Raw genomic sequence first — 20,155 nt, 5'->3', positions numbered from 1 at the left:
GCCCCTCCACTTGCAGCATCAATCCTTCATAGAAATATTGAATGAGCAGCTGATCGGGTATTTGATGATGAGGGCATTGAATACATAGTTGGCAAATCTTTCCCAATACTCTGAAAGTGTCTCTCCATGAGATTGATGAATCCCACATATTTCTTTCCTTATGTTGGCAACTCGAGATGCTGGGAAATACTTTTTCATGCCATTCCAAGTTCCAATTGAACCTGGGAGAATGGAGAAAAGCCATGCTTTTGCTACCCCTTTTAAAGAGAAAGGGAAATCTTTCAACTTAACCTATTATTCATCAACTCCATTCGGTTTCATGCCAACACAAACCATAAGTATGAGGATCTTCTCCTGCAAGACCATTAAATGTTGATAGCAAATGTATAAAACCAAATTTGAGCTCAAAGTTTACATTATTGTCGATGTTTATGCACAATGGCTGATTTTCCACGTTAGGAGCAGCAAGCTCCTTGAGTGTTTGTTGTCGTGCAACAGCCATAGTGTTGAGGCAAGGTTCCTTTCGTAACTTGTGTAAAAAATTTTTCTATTTCGAGATCTAACTGCACTTGAATTTGATTAGTAGAACGGTTTACTAGCATAAATCACCAAGAAAACTCAAAAGAAACCAACCACACAAGAGATCGAAAACAATGCAAATTGTACGAAAATCTTACATTAGAAAACTAAAACTGCCTAAAAACCCTAGAAAACAGCGGAATTTGGCCTCAATAAAGTGGGGCTAGTGGGTTTCCACTAGTCCTATTTAGAACGTCGTTTCCCTTCAAGAAACAAAAGGTTGAAACCTAATTCCACCAAAAAATCTATTTTGAACAGTATCACAACAAGCAAAAATTTTGTTTTTTTTTTCAGAAAAAGAAATAAAAATCACAGCAAATAAAAATAATAGCACAAGAATCAACTAAAATTACTTCCCCGGCAACGGCGCCAAAATTTGTTGCGATGTTGCGGTCGCACAAATGATATGCAATTTTTTTTTGGGGGGGGTTGGATGTTATCTAGGCTAAAGCAAAAGAGAATAGAAAACTATCAAACAAAATTTAATAAAATCAAAAAATTATCAAGAGAACAAACCTTGGTCGCAAGCACACATCCACCTATAGAAATCAAAACTGATTCTTGAAACAAAATTCCAGTTTATATTTTGAATTTTTATCTTTTCTTAACGTTGGTTAATTAACAGATCCGCCGTATAACTAACCCTAACCAATAAATAATCACAGTGTTCGCACTAATGATTTAATCCAATGGCAGCCTTAAGATCTAGATAAATTCATTAATCTTAACAACTAAGTTGTCTGCTTATGTTGCTTTGATCGAATGTTCTCCCTAAGATTAATAATGTAGATCCGCTACAATTATTAAACTCAGTTGCTTCACAAGTTCATACACCACAACTCCGGTTTTGATATCAAACTTAGCAATAAATTGTCTACAATAATAACTTAAAGTCCGCTCTAGCAATTAAAATAAAAAATCATAGGAAAAATAAGTATAGGAGAACAAACATATTCATCATATAAACTAAAAAGAAAAGGTAAAATAGATCTCACAGTTCTTGAAATCCGAAGGTTTCCGTGTCCTTGCAACCAAGATAATGAGTTTAGCCTTGCATGTTTGTTGAACAACTAATCAAAAAGATGGAAGAATGCATGATTTAGGGTTTCTTAGAGTAGGGGGGCGTTTTTCTCCTCTTGGGTGGCTGCCCCCTTCTCTTCTCTCATTCTTTTTATATGCTAGGAAACCCTAATCTCTATTTTACAAAATAGTCCTCCCTTAAGTAGACAATTTACATTTAAGTAGTTCAATAACTATTTTCCTAAAAAAGGAGAAATAGCTTTCCATGAAATCTTCAAGCTTTGACTTAGAGGAGCTACATTGCTGAAATAAAAACTTGGATGTCGGTTTAGATGCTTTGGAACGTAATTTGGACTCGTTTCTTCACGAAACCTGTTTGTTGGCAGAATTTAGTTGTCATCTTTGAAAATTCATATCTCCCTCATATGACATCTTGTTTTGCTGAAATTTGGAGCGTTTATAGACCTTTGAGTCAGGAATCCAAAAAAATTGAGTTTGCATCAATTGGACTTTTTTAGCTTTAGATATTCAAATCGGAATGATCGAAGGTCAACATTGGCAAATTGCGAGATTTGACTTTGAAAGCTGTGATTTCCATGCTCTTCCTTATTTTATTGTCTTGCTTTAGATTTCCAGAAAGGTATGGATGTTAGCTTTTTAATGACACTGGAATCACTTCATTTTGACCTTTAGAGCTCACGCTCTGCACAAAACATCGACTGAACGTCAAATCTACCAATTACCTTCAATTTACTCCTTTTTGCTTCTTTCATCCAAAAGTGCCTTCAAAACATAAAACAAAGAATATCAAGGCATTTTATATATAAAAAATATGCAAAACACTAGTTAAATGTGGATGAAACTATCGAATAATATGGTTGCATCACTACACAATTTTGTACATAACCCGTTCTACCACAAGTTCTTCTATCATACATGCAAGAATCAATATAATAAAACCATCATGCACTTTGTATTAGTTTGAGTATATCCTTAAGAGTTCAACAAGATCATAATTTATGAATTTCTTCATCTCATTCCCCTTAGATCTTCCACTTAATTATTTCTAAAACTATTATGAACACTAAACCTTCTACTTTGGGGTTTTCATCCCCTCCTTATTTTGAAGTCGTGAGGCCACAACCAGCCAAGGAAAACTACTTCTCTTACCTCACATTTTTTACAACTTTAGAGCAAGTTTTGGTGACATGGTTCTTTCCTCAATCTTGGTTTTTCCTTCTCTTCCATCTCTGTTGTACAGTGGTCTGTAACACTCCCTCTCCTCTCATGGTTTCAATCATCAATGTAACTCCCTAGCTTTCTTCTTCTTCAAACACTCAAGGCAAGGACATACAGCTAGTGTAGATGGGTCTTCTCCTTGGATAGGGTAGCTGTTATTGTAGTCATAATTGTTGGTCGTTTATGGGGAAGGGGCCTGAACTCCTTCTCCTTCCATGGCTTCAGCCACTTCTGTCTTTCCATTAGTCACCCTTCTTCTCCAACATTCAAAGGTGGTGCATACAGCTGGGTATGCAGTTGTTGCAAGCAGATTTTTTGGGAGAGGAAGAAGGTAAGAGCATGCAGCCTCTTTTTGAAAAAGTGCCCCTTTCTCTCTCTTTGATGCATTTATACCTCTCTTAAATGCAGAGGGGTGTTTGGATGTTGGACCAAGGTTGTACTTATCCCCTTTTTATTATCCTTGGGTTGGTTTCTATTCCTATTCTCCCCTAAGATAGGCTGGTCCAACAATAATTTCTTGTTAGGTTTGACAATGTCACTGCCAATTTAGAAATCAACAGCCACATACTGCGTTGTTACCGATTCATAAATCAGCAGTGAGAACTGCACCACTACCGATTCATAAATCGACGCCCAAACTGTGTTATTGTCGATCAATTGGTAGCCAAAAACTTTGCCACTACCGATCCAAAAATCGATAGCCAAGTACTATGTTGTTGTCGATTCAAAAATCGACAGCAAAATTGTGTCTGCAGATTTAGAAATCAACAACAAAACTGCATCGCTACTGATTCAGAAATCGGCAGCCCCAAACTATGTCGCTGCCAAATTAGAAACCAGTAGTCAAAAGCTTTGCTGATGTCGATTTTGAAAGCAACAGCCAAGTATTGTGTCGTTACCTATCCAAAAATCGATAGCAAAACTATGTCGTTGCCAATTCAAAAATCGACAACCTCAAACTGTGTCGCTGCTGACTCAGAAATCAGCAGCTAAAAGCTTTGTTGCCATGGATTCTTTAATCAGCAGCCAAGTATTGTGCCACTGACAAGAAATCTGGAGGAAAAACTATACCGTTGCTGATCCAGAAATCAATAGTGACGATGGAGTCGTTTTATCTTAGATCTTTTTTTTTTTTTTTTTACAATGATGGCGGGTTACGAGGATGAATTGGAGAGGGATTATTATGTCTCTATATTGGATAAGGATTCCATATCTAACATGGAAATCAAGGGGTGGCAACATTACACGTAATGATTCCTTTCCTTACAAGGAGAATAAGAGGCGGCCAGATTTGGAGGACTTTCCTCTCTTTTTTCCCTTTCTCTTACATGATTTCCTTACTTTAAAGGGAGATTGTGGAAGGCTTTTAAAAGGGAAGAACTTCGCAACTCTCTTCCCTATTTTTAGAGCATTAATTCAACCAAACAAGGGAAGAAGATCAAGCATTCAAGGTATCATGTTCCAAGCATGGAAAATTTTCTAAAAAGGTTGGCAAGCATACATTATTCCTATGCAAGTCATACCCGACTACACAAGGAAATTAATCAAGCTAGGGATGATTTTGAGGGCTAATTGTTTTCTTGAGTTATTCTAAATATTTTACTTAGTTATTATGTTGTTTTAAGTATTATTTGAACCATAATATTGTAGTTTAAGTTTTTAAGTTCAGTTGGGTTTATTTTGGCCCAAATTAAGTGTTTTAGATATATTTTAGGCATTAGGCTTGTGTTAGCTGAAAGCCCAATGATTTGCAACCTAATATGGGTTCATTAGGTTTAATTATCTTAAAACTATATAATGTTTTTCTTCCTGTGAATTCTAGCAGTCTTGAGATTAATAATATTATTGTGTTAAACATGTTCTTTGGTGTGAGAATAAAACCTGACTTATCAGGGTATAAAAGACTATTTGTTTTATACTATTTGTCTATTGATTTTTATTATTTTTAAACCTTATTTTAATTAGTTTGGGGTTTATTTAAATTAGATACATGTCTGGCCCATTAGTATTAGGGTTTTTTTTTCAAGATCTTAAATACTTTTTGTAAGGAAAAACTATTAAGACATTATAGTACTATTGCTGTCAAATTTATTCAGCTTATATGAGAGAAATTCTTGTATTTTTTGGTTCTCTAATGAACAAAATTGACTTATCGAAGATTAACTAGCTTTATGGTGTCTTCCTTATACTTCTCATTTGTGAATTGATATTCATAGAGTCGGGTTTCTTATTCCAATAGTGTTGATGTCTTGGGACAAGTTTTCATTATGTAATATTCCTATTATACTTGTTTTGGCTTTCCATGATTTGTTGTCAATCTTGTTGTGGGTTGCGTGATCACGAGGTTTGCATTAGTAAGAGCATGTAAAATTTCATTCTTAAAAATCAACAACTTTTCACTCATATATTTTATTTTGGATTTTATTTTATTTTCACTAGTTTCACAGTAGCATTAGATTTATTTCATAAAACTATGTTGTCATGTTTTTAATGTACACATGTGATGCAAACCCTTGGTAAATTTTCAAAAAAGTAGAAAAAAACAAAAATGTTTGAAGTATTCCTCAAAGATAATTAAGCATCAACCAATGAATTTAAATATGTATTCTAATCTAATTTATGATAATAAATAAATCAATCATGAAAAACATCAAGTTTTTCTACCTATCCTTACTTCTTAGTTAACCTAGCATTTGTGCATGAATTAACCCTAGTCACATAATAACCTTCATTAAGCATGCAATATTTAATTACATGATAGCATTAAAATCAATATAGATGCAAATGATTCATGATAATTAAACATACACAAAGAGTTAATTTAATTAATAATTATGTTTGAAAATTAAGATATTTCTTCTACTTAAGTTAATTAGTCATGAATCTATCATAAACTAATCACTTGTAATAAATTTAAAACCAAAAACATATGTTATGCATTGTATAAAATTTAGGTCATCAATTATCAAGTTTAATCATAGAAAAATGTAAGATATTCATGTATCACAATAAGATAATTTTAAGCACAAATCCTCATGATAATTTAAAACCCAAGAGTATTAACTTCTTTAAAATTATAAACTAAACTTGTCTCAAATTTAGGAAATGAAAAAATATAAAAAAAAATTCTAAAAAATTATAGAACCTCTCATTCTCTTCTTATACATTCTAAACGTATTCTCTCTTCTTTTTAGAGATTAGGGCTAGTTTTTATGAAATTTAGGAGGTGGAGAAGTTTCCTAGTTAATAATTAATTCCCAATCAAATTACTTCAAGGTCTCTTTATACTAATATGATTTTAATGACTTGTGTATTGACCTTGACCTTCTAGAGAGGTTTCCTAGTCATGCAGGATGCTTGTCACATCATTAATAAGTTGTCATTTCATCATCCAAACCTGGAAAGATGGGTTGGACTTAACTTTAAACATATCATTCTCTCTCGTCTGGATGATTTAATAAGCCTACCATATATGGATCAAAAGCTTGATATGTTGATGCGATCCAAACACCAAAGGATCCATTAAAAGTTCCAATTGGTCCAGTTATAAGGCTTAGAGCTAAGAGGTTCAAAGAGGCCTTTAATGGACTTCTTCAAGATACGTGAGCTAAGGTGGACTTCAAGAGAATATTAAATAATAAGGAGCAAGCCGTGATTAATCTTATTTATGTTCAAGAGGGACTTGTTAGTGTAACCAAGACCATTACACAAGGATTGGGAGAAGAAGATTAGATTAAACTGAACTAGGATTATTTAAGACAAGAGAGAACCATCCATTTGAAGTTGGGATTTGCTGCTGCCAAACAAAATGTAGAAATACTGAACTTGTAACATCCCCCATTCCAGGATAAAACGACAATATCATGTCAATTGAAAAAAAACATAGTAATTTTTTTTTTTATATATATATACATTCATGGTCTTTGAGTTAAAATCTACCAAAATTTCAATGGATTCCCCCTATATCGAAGGGTCCCAAGTTATTGACATGGAATCTATTTACACTTCTAATAGCTCGCATATGAGAACTTAATTTCCAACCCCATCATCCTGGGTTTCAATTCCACACTTATACTCACACTCATCAACCACAATATTTAAGATATGCATTAGATAACAAAATATCATTATAGATGGATAAAAAAAAAATATAAATACATAGACATGAAATATGGTTATATGAACTACAGGGTTAAATTCATTCAATCAAGTTTAAACATTGTTTATACAAATTAAGTTATACAAATATTTTTCATGTTTACAAAATACAAGGGTATACTCCCTAGAACCTAGATTACAAGAAGGGAACATAAGCTAAGATCTACTCCTGTCATGCATGAGATGATCCTGAAACAAAATACATATTATTGACAAGTGAATATTACAATAAATATAACAACACGAATATCTAACAATTTCAATAGGGTAAAATGCATTCATAGTTCATTCGCTTCTCCCTTCTAGTTTTTATTAGAATCTCTTCTTGATCCAACTATTAATAATTGTTCCTTCTGCCACTTTCAATTTTCATTCCAGACTTTATGAAATCAAACATGATTATTTATTTTTTGTTTATCACATTACCGATACCAATTTCACTAGTATCATCATCATCACCCTATAGGAGTCGATGCAAGGTGATCCCCTTACCCGGGATCCTAACATACACTAAATATATGCTAGTCCAATCATGGCAATCCCCTTACCCGAGATCCTAACATACACTAAATGTATGTTAGTTTATGCCTCAAATCACACTTCTCATATTTCTTTTGTCAGTGATAATTTCATCGTTTGGCAATTTACACAACAACTTTTCACCTTGAATACACATACATTCAGTAATTCACATTTCACATTGGTAATATAAATAAATTATGGAATTAACTAGGAAGTAGAGGTGCGATTCACCTACCTGCAATAGAAGCTCTACTCGTTCTCCCCTGCTGCTGCTGTCGCACCACGCCTGTGGTCCCTCCTAAAATTCACAGGTTTATCTAATAAATTTTTCTCACTCAAGAATATGTTTTATTATAACCATATCAACAACCAATAAGTCTTTCTTTCAATCATTTCTTAATATTTTACATTTTTCTCATTTCACCCATTTATATTGTCATTTTTTGTCCAACCACTATTATCATTCCTTTATGTGTGTGTTTGTGTGTGTGGATTATTTCTACTTAAATCCTGAACTATCACTGTCTAGACATTGAACTGTTATTGTCTCATTTTTTAATTGTTATTGTCTAGATATTGAACTGTTACTGTCTCATTTTTGAATTGTTACTGTCTCGTTTTTGAACTGTTACTGTCCAGACATTGAACTGTTACTTTCTCATTTTTTTTTGAACTGTTACTGTCTAACTATTACTCTCCGACCTCTCCTTAGATTTTTAACTATATCTAGAGTTATAGAACTCCGATTCAAACAAGATTAGTCTTGTTGGAAAGCTAAGACATAAGGCTACAAGTTCTTTGAAGAAAGGAGAACCCAGTTCTGCCTCTAAGATAGTCAAAATTTCTCATCAACGAACCAGACCTACTACCCTATAGTGTCTGTCATGACCCAGTCTCAGCTCGTGACCCATAGTTGGAGTTCCATAACTCCAAATTAAGCGAAAGCAATTTCATTAGTTAGCCAACATCCAAAACTACAATTTCTATGAGGAACCTGATCTTAATTCCTTCATCCTCCTACCTGAAATCTCTCTGAAAGTCAAGAGACAAAACTGCCTAAATTCATCAACCTTTCCATTTACATACAACACATGAAGTTCTTTAATTTAGCAACTCATACTTTTTCCTCAATTTAAGTCTAAGAACTCAAACCTATAAATTAACATCCAGGTATCAATTCATAATCGACTTGAAATGACTTATAAGAGCAAATTTAGAATACCTTACCCCGTACGAATCAAGGTTTTGATCCCTCCTTTTCTTTCTAATGACAGTCGGCCCTCCGCTCTTCTCTTCTTGTTCAATTTTTTTCTTGTTAATCCCTTTCCCACCAGTGTTTATTCTACTTATAACCCTTAATCTTGGATGGGTTTTTGAAATTTTAGTGTTTCTCTCTTGATTTGTAGAAATGAATATAAAAACTCCCTCTTTTCTTTCTTTATGTTATCTACAGATCTATTTTTTGGTGAGAAGAGGAATACTTGTGCTCTATAATTATTCTTATTTGCATTTAGGCCTCATTTTCTTTAAGTGTATTTGTTTTGCCCCCACTTCTTTTTATATCAGAGTTACTCCAATAAAGCCTTGAAAATGCGTAACTTGGTCGTTGATGGTCATGATACTCATTTTGCAAAACCACTAATCTTATTTATGTGTCCGCATTTCAATCCTTCTTAGTGAGTTCTTATCAAAGGTTGGCCAAGTTTCTCTCAATATCAAAAGGCTAGAAACTAGCTCCTTGATCTCCAAGTTTGGAAAACCACCAAAACCTCCAAAAACCAAATTTGTTGTAAACTAGCATAAGTACAGAGCTCACAACTATAAAACATACTCCAGAACCCTCTTATTTTGTTGAAATGGTTAAGCTTTAATCAATCTATGTTTGAATCCATTGAAAACCCTAGCAAGAACCTATAAATACCCCCTTGAAGAATTAGAGTAAAAAGAAGAAAAAGATGGAGAAAAGATTGATAAAGGAACTCTTTGTGTGAAGATTTAAAAGCCTAGCACACGGATTTCTTAAGTTTTGAAAGGGCAACAAGCTTATGGAAGCAAGACTTGACAAAGAAAAGCAAAGAGGGTAATAGCTATTCTAGGAGCTTGAAGGTATTGTTTTCTAATCTAAAAGTGGAGTCCATGTGGCTTGCTAAAGTTTGGAATGCTTAGCAAATAGTGTTATGGTTGCTCTTTTTGTTAATATTATAGTCTGATTCTGTTTTTTTAAGCTCTTTTAGATGTTTTAGATGTAGTAAAGTCTTCTATTTAAATTATTTCTTCTTGATAAAATGGTGTTGTTTTAGTTTAACTTAAGCAATGCATGTTGAAGCAATGATGTTCATCCTGGATTTTCTAGGTCTATTCATGACCAAAATGAGTTTAGAAAACTAATTTTGAATCTATATTTAATGAACATGTAAACTATTTTAAGTTGATAGTCTTTGAATTTGGTATCTCTTGCATGATTTTGATGATTTGATGTTGTTTGTTAGTTCTTTTGATTCAAATATTTTTAGTTATGGTAATGTGGTTTATTGGAACTAAGAAAGCATGTTTTAAAGGCATAAAAGGCCATTTTCCAGGTTTGGCAGCTTGATCTTCATTTCTGGGTTTGCTGGGCAGTGTTCTTGGGAAAAACATTATCTCAGCCATATAATTTGAACCAGTTTTGGTTCAATTCTTTAAATAGAACCCTTTGGGCAACTTGATTAGTCAATAATCTAGGGTTTATTTGCATGAATAACATATTTTCAATAGGTTTTAATCCTAAGGTTTTAGTTTTGAACCGAAACCTATTTTGACAAAATCGTGTTTTTTTAGTGATAATTAAAAATGCATGAATGCTAGATTATTGATCCTTGCATGATTTCCAATATGTTTGTGTCCTTGGTTTGTTCATATCTGGTCTAATTTGAAATCCATGTTGTTGGGTTTATGTTGAATGTTCTTCGGAGTTATTCGTGTTCTTTGTTTTTTTGGGTTTTGATTTGTTTTAATAAAGAGTTTTTTTTTTTTTACATTTTTAAAATTTACAGTAAGTTTGTAAAATTCCTTAAGGATTTAACTAATATTTCAATAACCTTAAAAATTTTAATTCTTGAGAATTAATGGTCAACATTATGATATAAATGTTGGACCTACAAGCAGACTGGTATTTAAGTACCAGAAGTTGACTAGAAAACTTTTAAAATTATTTTGGATATTAACCAATTTTAATTCGAAGTATTTTTTCACCACAATATATGAGTTGTGAAAAACATTTTCACCTCCCAAGATAGATAAACCCTGTTAAGGCACATATATGAATTATTCCTATAAGAATTTATTTAAGTATGCGAGCACATAATAAATTTAAAATGCCAGATTTATTCATAAGTGTAAATCTTTGTTTTAAGCCATAGACGGACCACTGGTTAGGAACTCATCAATACTTTTAAACCACATTCAAACCACATAATGCAGTTTATCTCAAGTAAGATGCACGTTGGGGGTGCTAATATATTACATAACCATAATCAATCCTTTACCCTGGAATTTCAGATAAGATCAGTACACTTTGATCTCCTAGTTAAGGTAAACTAAACAACTAGGTGGCGACTCCTTGACATCCTGCCGCATCACGCGCGCTACGTGTGACATTGATAAAGAATATAGTGATGGTGGTGTGGTCGATAGTGGTGTGGTTGTAGAGTGGTAATAATGATATTGGTGCTACTAGTGATAACTGTTGTGGTTAAGTGATAATGATGTATTGTGAGTTAATAGGTTAATTGTAATTCATTTTTAATAAATAATTGAATTTGTGTTTAATAGTATGTGTTAATTTTTTAATTGTGTTCATTGTTTCCTTATATGTATTTGGATGGCTCAACTACTGAGGATAATAGAATGAGCATTGATACAATCCAAGCAATGTCAGATTCAAATTTTAACATAAAATTTTTTATTGTCTGGTTTTACACTATCAATCATAACTTTCAACTCGACTGTTGGATCGGGTTAAGATCTTTACAAGAGTTTCTAGACATGTTATACATTAGGTTAAAAATTTAGGTCAATCAGTTTTTGTTAAGGGACTAATTCAAATGGTTGAATTTGCTAGACAAATCTTGTCAAATTTATCTGGAACTTTGTCTACTTTTTGGATTGTATCTAAAGTTACAGAAGGAATTCTGCTAAAATTCTGATTAGGTTGGAAAATAGACATTTGTACCTTTCCAGTGATATGTGATAGGCTTGTTAATTCATTCGAACAAAAGAGAACGATGTGTTTGAAGTCTAGATTATTTATCAAGATTGTGTGAAAATTGAAGAAACATTGTTTCCTTGTGTATTATAGATCCAGTCAATACAAGGATTCCTTAACGCGCTTGGAAACATGTATGGTAGATACTGGCTTACCTCTTCTACAAGGATTTCATGTCCAATAATGAGACATTTATAACAACTATTATCCATAGTTTGCAAGAATTCCATATCCATTATGGAATGTATGTGGTGGCAAAGATGTTTGAGATTCTTTTTTTATTCTTTTCCTTATTTTATAGGACTAGCTTATTCAAAAAGGAAATTGTAGGAGGCTATTTAAATGAGATATTTCAGTCATTTTTCCTTTTTTTATAATAGTTGGAAAAAAAAAAGAACTTTAGCATTCATCTTTCAAGCAAGGAAAAAGGATTAATAAATGGCACAAGGGGATAATCGTTCTTCTATATGTTTCAGATTTGGCTACAAGGGATCCAATACAAAAAGATTTGGTTTTGAGGTTGTTTTGATAACTTGTATTAATCTGAATATTTCTTAAAGTTTATTTATTGTTTTAATTAATATTTGGGATAATTATATTTTAGTTTTAGCAATTTTATTTTTCTTGGGTTTATTTTGGCCTAAAATCAATGTTTAAGCTTGTTTTAGGCATTAGGCTTGTGTTTAGCTGAGTTTTAGTTAAGGACCATTGGTTTGTAGCCCAATATAGGACTACTATGGTTATTATTCTAGAACTATATTATATTTTGAGCAATCTTCAGACATTAAAGAAATTTAGTTTTGCTCAAGCAAACTTCTTCTTTGTATGGACAAAAAGTAAATCTGACTTATCAAGGTATAATTAACCTTATAGCGTCATTAACAATCATCCAATACCTTTGATTTTTAAATGCAAATTAACTCTAGGTAAAGGTTCAACCAAACCTGATTATTCAACTTTCTTTGGGAAGTTATCATCTTCATTGTTGGTTGCGTGACCATATGATCATAAGGTTTGCATCAAGCATTCCTTTTTTTATGGAGCCCATTTCAAGCAAATGGATAGTAGAATAGAAGGGTGACATCTCTATGTAACTTTTATATCTCATGATGTTATTTGTTTTTATTGAGTTATTTCAATGTATGGTTCATTTCTACTTCTTTAAAAAATAAATATTTGTGTATAAGACTATGTTTATTTTATTATTGTACATTATTTATATGAATTTTCTACTTAAATATTCCAACCATAAAAACTCATAGGTTTGCATAATCTATTTCTATTTAGCATTATTTAAATGAAAAGTTCATTATAGATCTTAAATCTTTGTTGATTTTTTAAAAAATTTAAAGATTTTTTTTTGTTGGAGTTATAGGTTTATTGAGAGTAATTTTTAGCTTAAGAATCATAACAAACAAAACAAAACAAAAACAAAAACAAAAATAAAAATGATGAATGAAATATTTCATTAGTGTTTTACAATATCGACGGGAGAGAAAACTTTAATTAAAAAGTTTTCGAATATAGTATTTTGTCAAGAGTGAAAAACACCAATAAAATCTTCATTATATGCTAGTAGAATATTCCGTCGACATTTTTTAATTGTAATGGGGGGATCAAATTGTATTTTTTACACTTGCATCATGGATGTACTGTAACAATCTACAAATCTACAGTTCATTTTTACATGTGACTACAATAAATAAACAGTGAAGGGTGGTGTTATTTAATTTATTTTGTAATGTTTCATTCTAAAATAAAAGATTCGTTTCAATTCAAACCTGAATGTAGTTGCAGTTGCAGCAATAATAAATAACCTGTCTGGCTGTTGCTCCTTCCAATATTGAATGCTTGCGACCGCGTGTACCAACTCCCTTCAACGCTTTTGCTGGCTACGGAAATCACCACAAACCATGTCAGCAAGCATCTACCGACATATTTAAATACATGCTCAAGCAGCTCTTCTTTTCTTATACAAGTAGAAGAAGCTCCACCAAAACAAGGCAAAGGCAAATTCATTTACAGAACAACGGAAGAATGCCAAGTTCTAGTGACCGCAAACATGCTCATGTAGCTCTCCTCCCAAGTGCTGGCATGGGTCATCTCACGCCCTTCCTTAGACTTGCTGCTTCACTCACACTCCAAAATGTCCAAGTCACCTTCATCATCCCACACCCAACAGTCTCACTCTCTGAGTCACAAGCTTTATCTCAGTTATTTGCTTCCTTTCCTCAAATCAAGCACAAGCAGTTTCATCTCCTTCCACTTGACAACCCTTCGGATGACCCTTTTTTCGAACATTTCAACCTCATCAAGAACTCCTCTCACCTTCTTTCCCCACTTCTGTCTACACTAAATCCACCCCTTTCTGTTTTTATCACGGACATGAGCTTGGCTTCGACGGTTATTCCCATCACTGAAGCTATTAGCCTTCCTAATTATGTTCTCTTCACATCATCTGCTAAAATGCTGACATTTTTTCTATGTTACCCCACTTTAGCCGACTCAAAAGCTATGGATCAATTAGATGAGATGGATGTCATCAAGATTCGGGGCCTGGAATTGATGCCCAAATCATGGATTCCCCCACCACTTCTGAAAAAAGGCAATAATATCCTAAAGACCAGTTTCATAGAAGATAGTAGAAAAGTCGCAGAATCAAGTGGAATTCTAGTTAACACATTCGAAAGTTTTGAGCAAGAATCACTTAGAAAGCTAAATGATTGCCAACTACTCCTGGAAAGGCTACCTTCAGTTGTCGCCATTGGACCACTCCCACCATGTGATTTTGAGAAGAGCCAGTTACAGCTAACTTGGCTTGATGATCAACCAGTTGGCTCAGTTGTGTATGTTAGCTTTGGTAGTAGGACTGCTTTGTCGAGGGAGCAAGTCAGAGAGTTGGGTGAAGGGCTGGTAAGGAGTGGTAGCAGGTTTGTCTGGGTGGTGAAGGATAAAAAAGTTGACAGAGAAGATAATGAAGGATTGGAAGGGGTTATTGGAGATGAATTGATGGAGAGGATGAAAGAAAAGGGATTAGTTGTTAGGAATTGGATAAACCAGGAGGGTGTATTAAGCCACCCAGCAGTCGGAGGATTTTTCAGTCATTGTGGTTGGAATTCAGTGATGGAGGCTGCAATGCATGGAGTGAAGATCTTAGCTTGGCCCCAACATGGGGACCAGAAAGTCAACGCAGATATTGTGGAGAGGATTGGACTAGGGACCTGGGTGAAGAGTTGGGGATGGGGTGAGGAGATGACAGTGAACAGAGCAGAAATTGCAGAAAAGATTGGAGAAATTATGGGGAATGAATCATTAAGAATCCAGGCATTGGGCATCAAAGAAGAAGCGAGGAAAACAGTGGGAGTTGGTGGGTATTCTAACAAAGGATTGTCTGCACTCATCAACATGTGGAGGAAGTTCTGAAGTTATGAGAATATCCTGTATCTATGTTTTGTATCTTGATTTGTCTGTGTCCAGATAAATAAAAACGCAACATTAAAGAGAAACCAAATCCAACCGTGCCACAATCACATCAAAGCTAGAATAATTTCAAGGAAGCATAATCTCCCCCCTTTTGTTTTGGGTTTTCTTTTTTCTTTTTTTGAAAAAAAAAAAGTTTCAACAGATGAACTTGTCAATTTATTACTGATCAAGGAGCAACCTTGTTGAACTTGTAAATTTTGACAGTAATATCACCGTCAATGATTAATGTATATCAGAAGGAAACTGGCGATGGTTGAGTAGCAGAAGGGTTGCATAGAGTTGAGGTAGAGAATTACAGAAGAAGAAGAAGAATGAGAGGGATAGAGAGTGTGTTCCATAATTGAAGGAATTTGTTATATCATTCATTGGTAACCTGATAGTAACACCATTCGACTATATATATAGTTTCTTCCTTCTAACGACTTTAAGCACGTGGCTTTTACAATTGAATATAAAACGCATAACATTGAATATAACTGACATATTAAAACGCACCGTTTGACTTAACGGTATTTTAAGTTTCCCTCTTCTCAGTCTGTTTATTTCATTTCTTCATTTCTACCTGTAACAATTGCCCCTCCTTCAAATGGACCTTGTCTCAAGGTCAAATTGAGGGAATCGGTGACCCAAGTCGTCAGCAAATTCCCAGGTGGCTTCAGCCGGAGTAAGACCAGCCCAATGAACGAGCATTTGAGTGGCTGCTAAGTGATTTCTCTTGACCATTCGTCGCTCCAGAATAGCTTGAGGTTGGAGAAGGGGTTCCTCTGGCAAGGAAGGTAGTGTGGAGAGTACCTTGCGATTTCCCACCTTCTTTTTTAGGAGAGACACATGAAAAACAGGATGGATTTGTGCAGAATCAGGCAGTAGTAACTTATAAGCCACTGTACCGATTTTAGTTAAAACCTGATAAGGACCATAGTATTTGGAGGCTAGTTTTTGTGAGTGTCTATGTGCCAGGGTTTTATGTCGATAGGGTTGGAGTTTGACGTATACCATATCACCTATGGCAAATGACTGCTCACTGCGATGCTTGTTGGCTAACTGGACCATCCTATTTTGAGCCCCCTGCAGATTGTGCTTGATAGTCACCAACATGTGTTCTCGTTTGGACAGAAAGGCATCCACTGCTTCAACTGGTGAATCTCGTGCAATGTATGGAATATGCAATAGAGGAGGGTAGCTGTAGATGATCTTGTAGGGGGAACATTTTGTAGCGGTATGGTAGCTGGTGTTGTACCACCATTCGGCTAATGGTAGCCACTTGACCCATTAAGCTGGTGAGGTTCCTGTCATGCACCGTAGATAATTTTCTAAACACTTGTTGACCACCTCTGTTTGCTCATCCGATTGTGGGTGGTAGGCTGTGGAATAGCATAATTTGACCCCTTGTTTGGCGAAGAGTTCCTTCCAAAAGAGACTCAGAAAAACAGCATCCCTATCGCTGACTATAGTGGCTGGCAGGCCGTGTAGTCTGTAAATATTATCAAGGAAGATCCTGGCCACAATACTAGCAGTGTATGGATGTGGGATGGCCATGAAGTGTGCGTATTTACTGAACCTGTCCACCACAACAAAGATAACCTCTTTGCCTTCAAATTTAGGTAGTCCTTCTATGAAATCCATGCTAATGTCAATGAATGGAGCTTGTGGTATAGGCAATGGTTGCAGTAATCCTGGCTTGTGGGTGTTTTCTGTTTTATTCAACTGACACACAAGGCAATCCCTAACATATTGCCGGACATGCTTCTATTGCCCCCGCCAGTAGTACCCATTAGCTACCTTCTTTGTAGTAATAGTAGCCCAAGAATGTCCTCCCACCGCTGAGTCATGGTACAATGCAATAAGTTTAGTCTGGAGAGTGAGATCGCGGCCCACTACCAACTTTCCCTTCCTACATAATAAGTGATTAACCCATGAATAATAGGGGTGAGAATTGGGGTCCTGGAGTAAATCCTGAATGATGGTTTGGACAGCTTGATCATCTGTCCAGGAAGCCTTGATGTCGTCCATAATTGAAGTGGAAATGGTAGAAACTGTTAAGGTGTTTAGCTCAGCACATGTGACCCTGGAAAGTGCATCTGCTGCTATATTATCCTTCCCTTTCTTGAATTCAATATCATAATCAAAGCCGAGAAGTTTGGCCAGCCATACATGCTGGGAAGGACAAGTTACCTTCTGTTCCAACAAGTATTTCAAACTAATGTGGTCAGTGCGGATGGTGAAATGCTTACCCCATAGATAGTGGCGCCATTTTGTGATAGCCAAAAGAATAGCTAGTAGCTCTCTTTCATAAGTGGAGAGTGTCTGTTGTTTAAGGCCAAATGGTTTGCTGATAAATGCAATGGGGTGGCCTTCCTGCATCAATACTGCTCCCATGCCCTTGCTGCTGGCATCTGTCTCCACCACGAAATGTTTGTGTAGGTCTGGTAGTGCCAACACTAGTGGATGAGTCATGATTCTTTTCAGCTGAATGAAGGCAGCAGTGGCTGTGTCATTCCAATGATAGGCATCTTTTTGGAGTAGTTGTGTCAATGGCTTGCAAATGGTACCGTACCCCTTGACAAATCGCCTGTAATATCCTGTGAGCCCCAGAAACCCTCTGAGTTGCTTGATGTTGCTTGGAACAAGCCAATCAACGATGGCCTTAATTTTCTGGGGATCAATTGCTACTCCGGCTGAAGAAATAACGTGACCAAGATACTCAATCTGGTTGCTGCAAAAAACACATTTACTAGCCTTGGCATACAAGTTATTTGTCTTCAGAAGCTCAAATACAGTCTGCAAATGGCCTAAGTGGTCAGATAAAGTGTTGATGTAGATGAGGATATCGTCAAATAAGACAAGGATAAACTTGCGCAAATAACTCCGAAATATCTCGTTCATCAAACTTTGAAATGTTGTCGGGGCATTTGTCAAGCCAAAAGGCATGACCAGGAACTCGTAGTGCCCATTATGTGATTTGAATGTTGTCTTGTATACATCCTCTGGGGACATTCATATTTGGTGATAACCCAATCTAAGATCTATCTTAGAGAAGATAGTTGCCCCCGCCAATTCTTCTAAGAGCTCGTCGATGAGGGGAATAGGGAACTTATCCTTCACAGTGAGCTTGTTCAGCGCCCTGTAGTCAATGCAAAGTCGCCAGGATCCATCCTTCTTCTTGACCAGAACTATGGGAGAAGCAAAAGGGCTATGACTGTGTTGAATAGTTCCTGAGTCCAGCATCTCTTAAATCATCTTTTCTACCACATCCTTTTGTAAGCTGGAATGTCTGTAGGGTCTGAGGTTCACTGGATCAGCACCCTCTTTCAAAGGTATCTGGTGATCATGGCTGCGAGGGGGTGGCAGGTGCTTAGGTTCCTCAAAAATCTCTTGGTAGCTCGCCTGTAAGGTTGCCAAGCCAGAATGGTGAAGGGTACAGGGCTGTAACTTAGTAGTCATGGGTTGGTCTGCACTGCCTGTACTCTCCATGCTGTGTAAGCTGCCCAGGCTAATTTCAGCGATCAGGTTGATGTTACATAACAGACCATTGAGTTGTTCTACTCGAATTGTTTTCACTGGTATCGGTTTGTCTCCCTGAATGCAAACTTCTTGCCCCTGCCACATAAATGCCATCCACATTTCCTTATAATTGCAGACAATAGTCTTTAGTGTGGCCAACCATTGGATACCTAAAATCATATCGCAATTTTGGAATTCCGGTGTATACACATCAGCCTCAAAAGATACTCCTTGTATTGACCACTGAAAATTGTTGCACATAGAAGAACAAGTCATGAGTCCCCCGTCAGCAACTTGTACAGTCAAGGCTTTTATGTTGGTGAGTCTGCAATGTAATCTGTCTGCCACCTGTTTGCTGATGAAATTATGAGTGCTGCCTGAATCCACCAAAATAAACAGAGGTTGTTTTTCTACCTTGCCCGTGACTCTTAAGGTATTCAGCCCTGCTACCCCTTCTAAGGCATTGAGAGAAAGGTGTGGGTTATGAGTGACATGTTCTTCTTCAATCACCCCATCCCCATCACTAAGCTCTTCCTCCTCTTCTACAACACACAGGGAGTACAACCTTTTGTTCTGGCATCGATGGCCAGGAACAAATTTCTCATCACACCAGAAACATAGACCTTTAGCTCTCCTCTCGTCTAAGTCCTTGTTTCGAATAGGTCGAGTGGTTCTGTTAACAGGATTGGTGGTATAGGGTGGGGGAGTGGGTAGCAAGCCATTGGAAAATGGTTTAGAGGTGTGGCTGGAAGTTCCTGGTAAATTTTTGTTGTAGCTGGGAGGCGAGTATGGCTTACTTTGATGAGCATATGCAGCGGGTTGGTATGTTTGTTTGTTAGGATTTGAGTTATATCGTCAATGGGTGAATGTATTGTCCTGTAAACGAGCAAGTGTATAAGCTTGTTTGAGAGTCTTCGGTTCAAACATCTTTATCAAGTTTTTGACCTCTATTTCCAATCCTCCTATAAAGAATACCAGTGCATTTTTTTCAGAAATCTCCGATCGGTTCCACAGAATATCAAAGTCTTTTATGTAAGTCTCCAAGTCATTTTTCTGCTTTAATTCAATGAGTTCTTCCAATGGATTCCTTTCCCCACCAAACCTACAACATAAGGCTTCTACGTATTCTGGCCAAGGCACTATCTATCCCCCCAGGCTCCTCATAAAATTCTGGTGCCAACATAAAGCCATGTCGTCCAGGTAGTAAGAAGCCAATTTGAGCTTATCATGCTCTGCAACCTCTTCCACATCAAAGTATTGATTGCATTTATAAATCCATTTGAGCACATCATTTCCCTCAAAGACAGGGAACTCTCTTTTTGGTCTACGTATGGAATAGTAGGGAGGTGTACCTTCATTGTTTCCATTGTTTCCATTGATCTTAACAAAAAAATCTCTCGCCGTAGAGTA

The 20,155-nt window shown here is 35.8% G+C and overlaps 1 protein-coding gene across 1 annotated transcript; it reads left to right on the top strand.

Annotated features, from left to right (window-relative positions):
* Positions 1-13,798: 13,798 nt before the first annotated feature.
* On the top strand, positions 13,799-15,184 carry LOC118055117 (UDP-glycosyltransferase 708G1). The gene has a single exon (XM_035066933.2). It carries the CDS (start codon positions 13,799-13,801, stop codon positions 15,182-15,184), a length of 1,386 nt encoding a protein of 461 aa, XP_034922824.1.
* The last annotated feature ends 4,971 nt before the right edge of the window (positions 15,185-20,155 follow it).

The sequence above is a fragment of the Populus alba genome, chromosome 4 (assembly GCF_005239225.2).
Source record: "Populus alba chromosome 4, ASM523922v2, whole genome shotgun sequence".
NCBI lineage: Eukaryota > Viridiplantae > Streptophyta > Magnoliopsida > Malpighiales > Salicaceae > Populus > Populus alba.
Note: the sequence above shows the minus strand (reverse complement) of the source record. Positions and strands in the feature narration are given on the sequence as shown.

What these genes read in the sequence shown, in the direction of transcription:
- LOC118055117 (XM_035066933.2), top strand. Translation starts at nt 13,799, where the DNA reads ATGCCAAGTTCTAGTGACCGCAAACATGCTCATGTAGCTCTCCTCCCA.